Here is a 6,144-nt window from a genome sequence, read left to right as displayed (position 1 = left end):
TGTGAGCAGCAGGTCAAGAAGAGCATGGCCCCTACTTGGCCTCTCCAGCACCTGCACCAGGAACTTGTTCCCAACACTCTCCAAAAACTCACTGGATTGCCTATTACCTGCTGTATTACCCTCCCAGCAGATGTCAGGGTGATTGAAGTCCCCCATGAGAACAAGGGCCTGTGATCTGGAAACTTCTGTTAGCTGTTTAAAGAAAGCCTCATCCTCCACTACCTCCACCACAACATCACCCTTGTTGCTCTCCCCTGCCTGTCCTTCCTGAACAGTTTGTACCCATCCGTGACAGTGCTCCAGTCATGCGAGCTATCCCACCAAGCTTCTTATTCCAATTACATCAGAGTTCTGCGATCAGAATAACATCACGATTATTACAGAAAATGTCCAACTTGCTTTTGCTACAACTCCAATTTGTAATGCAAGTTATGATGTAAAAGTTACTTCTGTCACTACCTGAAGTTTACCACATTTTAAATTTCCTGGCTTGGCTACCAAGGCACCATGGTCATGTCTATATTTCTCACTTACTGTGCCAGACAATGCTGCTCCACACCGCTTCCTGTGTTCTACTGGAAATCAGTGTAACCGAACAAAGTTACACTGCTATTGGCTTGGGAAATCAGTGTTGTTCAGCGAGCACCATTTTTTAAGCACTGCTAACTGGCATGGTAAGTGAATGGTATAACATGGCCTGTATCATCTGACTTAATTTTTGCAGTTTACCTATCTGATAAGCATGTTTAGGTTTAATGTTTAAGGTACTTTATATTTACTCTGCTTTAAAACCAATCTCACAAAGCAGTACCATTACTGAACAATTCCTCTTCCGATTTCTAAAACCAGCAAAAATGATTGGGAGGGGGTGGGTCTGTATCATCCAAGTTCTCGACAGAACATGATATTTCACAAACGATGTTTATACCAGCAAAGAAGGCCTCTGGCTGGTATCATTTATTTTGTCTGGAGTACTCATTTAAAAGTTACACTAAAAAATGGGCTATTTGCAAAACATAAACCACAATTACCTTTAAAATGTTTACTAACTAAACTATACTAGTAAATCATTCAAGTTTAGACAAAGCCTAGCATTAAAGGCTCCTCAGATAAAATAACCAGATACACACAACCTGGATGACATGAAGGTATCTATCATAAGCAGTACAGCAGGCAGACAGGAAAGCACAATTGTGCATATGTTACATCTCAGTTGCACACCTAGAAGAGTATTCCGGCCTTAGCCAGATCAGCAGAGTGGTAGAATGCAGAAAAATTCATAAAGTCAAATAAATAATAAGTATAGCTTAAACCAACACGTGTAGGTCCAGTGTCAACATACTGGAGAATAAACTTTATGTCACAATTCTCTATTTACAGATCATGGACAAAGTGATGTAAGAAATTTCTGTAATGTTATGCTGACATAGGAATACTTCTGAACACCTCTGAAAAATTATGCACTCACCACAGATAAATTCCAAGATCATCCACATGTGATGAAGCTAGAAAATCCCCTGTAGGAGACATGGTAATGCTGACAGCTGCCGAGTCTAGCAAGAAGCAATCTATGAGGCTACAAAGAGGGGAGAAAAATTATGAAAGACATACGATTTTCATACCTGTCATCATTCTGAAAGCATACAATATTTCTTCTCATAACCTGTAGTTAACACTTTGTATTCTTAGATGGCACTCATTTTTGTGTAGTTTGTGACAATTATAACCATGCATTTGAAAGGCTTTCTAACTTTATCCCAACTATGCAGTTGGTCCAGTAAAAGGTATCACCCAAAAAATCCTTGCCTCTAACTAACTAACTTCAATAGATTTGGACAATAGGTTTGAATAATATGTATTTTAAAATACCTCTGTGACAAGAAAGCATTTTCATGACAAAATACCGAGTGGTTTTAACCTTTCAATTTGTTTTCATTCTCTCCAGCCAAGATGCTGCCACGGCTTGTCAATTCCCTCCACCTTACATAGCAGCACTTCTTGATCAAAAGCTGGTGTCAGAATCTGTGCATCAGTGACCTGTGCATGCTACTATCTTTTGTTCTGACATTGTTTAGCACATATCATCTCATTGTACTTGGAGGCTCCTGGTCCTCCAATTATAACATATACAAAGAAAAATCCAGCGTCTGGGTGCTCTAATGGCTGTACAAAATCCAAGGGAGTATTTTTTTTTTTTTAATACTTAAATCACTTTCTGCTATTAGTCTGGCACAATGTAGGGGAAAAAATGAAAAAGGCTAACTAGATAAAATATTTTAGTTCAATAACCTGTATTCTACATTGTTGGAATGGTGCTGAACAACCACTATGAAAAAAGTTTTATTACTCTGATAATCACACTTGGCTGTAAAAGAAATATACTCCCATTGTCTTCTGATGGAAATATTTCCATCACATGATAAAAATCACATGACAAGTCCATTTTCTACAACACAACCTTAATTCAAAACCTGCAACTAATGGTTAAATTGTGCCTACTAGGGTACCATATTAAGTTATGGTTTAACAGCACTTCTTAAAAACACAACCAGGCTGAATCATTCAAAGTCTAATTTTTAAACGTTAAAAAAAATGATTTTATGAAAACCACCTTAAAGTCCTAACTGACTATCACTTACCGTATTTACTCAAATACAAAACAAAATACTCCCCTCCCTCCCCACCATCAGCATGGGAGGAAAAAAAGCCTCTCATCTTACATTTGCATACAAGGAAACCTCAGTAAACATGGGGCATTGGCCCTGTGATATATATATTATATATGCATGCATATGTTAGAGGGTAGAGAGGGGTACACTTCAGTTTGAGCAGCTGGGAGCCACTCTAGTTAAAGCACCTGCAGTGTCACATATATTCAGTGTCCTGTCCTTCAAAACAGCAGTGGGGGCACTTCAACTAAAGCTTGTTTGATGAGCTTTAGTTAAAGTGCCCCCAAGGCCCAAGCTCGTGGGGTGGGGGCAGCTGCTGCCTGTGCCCCAGGAGGATGGGGGGGCAGGGCCTGTGCTCCCAGATCTGCATGGCACTGGGCAGGCTGTAGCTCTGGGGTGGAGCTGGAGCCAGTGCTGTGTGGGGCTCTTCTTGACAGGGGCTGGGCTCAGAGCAGGCTCTGGTGGCGCTCGAAGGAGGCTGCAGTCATCCCAAATTTCACCGCAGCTCCGCTCTGAGCCCTGCACTGTAGCCCGCCACCCACCACAGCCCCGGCTTTTCCTAGTGCTTGGGTGGAAGTGTGGCATTCAGCTGGAGCTGTGGTGGGTGGTGGCACAGGGCTGGTGGCTGCTGCCTCCTCCCAGTGCTGCTGGAGCCTGTTCTGACCCCAGCCCCGGCAAGAAAAGTCCCGCGCAATGCTAGCTCCGGGTCCACCCTGCAGCTGCAGCCCGCCCTGCGCAGATCTGGGGGCACATGCCCCCTACCCTCCCGGGGTTCATGCAGTGGCGGAGCTGCCCCCAACTCATGAACCATGCCTCCATCCCACCCCTCTGCCCTCCTGGGCAGCGCCTGCCTCTGCCCCTTCCATCACACTAGATTTACCAGCTGATGGCCGCTGTATTGGATATCAGATCAGTATCGGCCGATGTGCCTCCTTAAATATCAGCTATTGGTATCAGCTGCCAAAATCTCTATCAGTGCACCCCTAAAAGGTATTTTTTAACTGACATTAAACCTTTTAAACTGTAGCTGAATTAAAATAGCAAATTCACAGCTTCTATTCATACATCTTCAAGCACCTGACTCAATTATTCTGTAAGATTTTAAACTGTTAGTCATTAAGAGATTCATAACAGGGACCAGAAAAATTAGAAAGAACTAGACAAAAGTTAGTTTTAAATATAACAAATATTAACTTGGAATTTCTTAGCCTATTTTTTTATGACAAAACAACCCAACCAGTCTGTTTTACTATGTTTTATAGACATTATACTTGAGATTTATATTATACCTTCTGTTACAGATTTTTAATCGTCTTACCATCCAGATGGAAGGTCCCATGTCTTAATGGTGCAGTCCATTGATGCACTTATTAGCCAACGACCATCAGGACTGAAAGCCTGCAATACATTTTATAGCTAAATGAGTATCTGTGGTATAAATGGCACGCCCAATATACTTCCTTAGTTCACTAAGATAAAAATTAGGTCAACAGCTTCATCAACTAAGTAGGTGTCTAGCCAAAAGATGCTTACAAACTTATTCAGGACAATTAAGGTAAGTAAACCAAGGCTGTAGGATATGGTATCCAACAGCCTGCATGGTTCTAAGCAATACTTGTAGATCCTTGTATGATATTGCTCAAACTGTAAAAAAGAACAATAAATAAAATGTTCTACACACCACAGCTGACACTTGGAATGCATTAGAACCCAAAGCCAAATCCAAACGATAGTTTAAAAGCAACCACCAATGTCATATTAGCAAACAATTCATTTATGCATGCTAAATATAAATATAGCTATGTAGCCCTCATACATTTATGGACAACTGAACTACTGGATGAACACAACGGGCTCCAATAACCTAACATCTATTTTTATTTTTTTCATCTTAGTAAAAATAAAGTTTCAATCAAAGTCTTTACTCAATATGAACTCTGGTAATTAAACTGCAATACTTATTTCTCTATTAGCTTTTTGAATAATAAGCATTTTAAAATTTGCAAACCAAATTAATTCTTATACAAATATATGGAGACATCACTGCTGTTGTCAGATTACCCTTACATTTGTTGGCTTTTGGAGCAGAATACAATGTAAATATTCAAAAAATATATTTATACCTTATTATTTGCTATAAACTGGAATTTACTATAAACATTACACACACACACACACACACACACACTATAAACAGGGATATCTATTTACAGAGTGAATTATTTTTTATTCCCTGGAGCAAGCAAGCATTTGATGTGTATAGTTACCATATCATTAATCTTTCCAAAGTGTCCGGAGAATTTCCTGACAATCTTTCTTGTTTCTACATCCAACACACTAATACTGAAGTCATCAGATGCAATTCCCAGAATACCACTGGCAAAAACAGTACATAACCAGAGTTAATACACAAAGATGAAACAGAAAATAATATTTTAGCATGAACCCTAAAAAAGTTACGGCCTACTAAACATCTCTCAGAAAAACAGGATTCCATTGTCTACAAAACAAAAAACCTCTTTGCATGACTACTTTCAAAAAGCAAGGGAAAAAAAGATCTAGTTAGTGGTTCTAAAAAAATACAGAAAAATAACTAATATTGTATTTGAAACAGCTGTACATTCTCACCTGTCTCTATGAAGAAGAATCCCACTGAGAGAAGATGCCAGATTAGTAGAATGAACTAGTTCTGTAGTTTTGAACTTCCAGAATTTAATTAATTCATCACTACCAGCTGTGATTGTCAACTGGTTTAATCCATCCACTGCTACCCCTCTAATAGCACCTTCGTGTGCTTTAAAAAAGAAGAAAAATTAAATTGCAGAGAATAAAGGTTATATTCTTAATCAGCACTTCCAAGTTTAAGTGGTACATAGCTTAACTGGTTTAGCAAAACTGACCTACATAAAGTGACACATCATACAGATCTATAGAACATGATATGCAAAAAAGTATTCTATAAAAGAGAATTTAGATAGTACCACACAAATATCTTGAACAACATATTCATTAAAGCAGTATGTTAGCTTTCATTACATGGTTAAAAATCCCAATTCTGAACTTGAGACTGGATGTATGAAGTTCTTTAAGTGAAGGGTGTCAAAGATCTGCCCCACAGGGCTACTTCATTCGGCTCAGCAGGCTATTCACAGTTTCATAGTCAGTAGGGCTGGAAGGGACCTGAGCAGATCATCGGGTCCGACCCCCTGCCATGGCAGGAAAGAGTACTGGGGTCAAACGACCCCAGCAAGGTGTTCATCTAGCCTCCTCTTAAAGACCCCCAGGCTAGGAGCCCAGCACCACTTCTCTTGGAAGTTGGTTCTAGAACCTAGCCACCCTGACCGTGAAGTAGCGCCTCCTGATATCTAGCCTAAATCTACCCTCTGCCAGCTTGTGACCATTATTCCTGGTCACTCCTGGTACTGCTCGGGGGAACAGGGACTCCCCCAGTGCCTGCTGGTCCCCTCTGACTAGT

General features: G+C 40.2%; 1 protein-coding gene across 1 annotated transcript in view; it reads right to left on the bottom strand.

The window, feature by feature from the left end:
• The window catches only part of WDR36 (WD repeat domain 36), an 84,365-nt gene that overhangs the window by 23,507 nt on the left and 54,714 nt on the right, over nt 1-6,144 (bottom strand). Inside the window, exons 14-17 of the mRNA XM_019517252.1 lie at nt 5,298-5,463; nt 4,937-5,045; nt 3,988-4,067; nt 1,469-1,576 (exon numbers count right to left, since the gene is read on the bottom strand). Coding sequence (XP_019372797.1) covers nt 1,469-1,576; nt 3,988-4,067; nt 4,937-5,045; nt 5,298-5,463 — 463 coding nt within the window. The remainder of the gene's footprint in view (nt 1-1,468; nt 1,577-3,987; nt 4,068-4,936; nt 5,046-5,297; nt 5,464-6,144) is intronic.

The sequence above is a fragment of the Gavialis gangeticus genome, unplaced genomic scaffold (genome assembly GCF_001723915.1).
Source record: "Gavialis gangeticus isolate Ggan-Ray unplaced genomic scaffold, GavGan_comp1, whole genome shotgun sequence".
NCBI lineage: Eukaryota > Metazoa > Chordata > Crocodylia > Gavialidae > Gavialis > Gavialis gangeticus.
The sequence above is the reverse complement of the archived record's forward strand: the minus strand, read 5'-3'. Positions and strand labels throughout refer to the sequence as shown.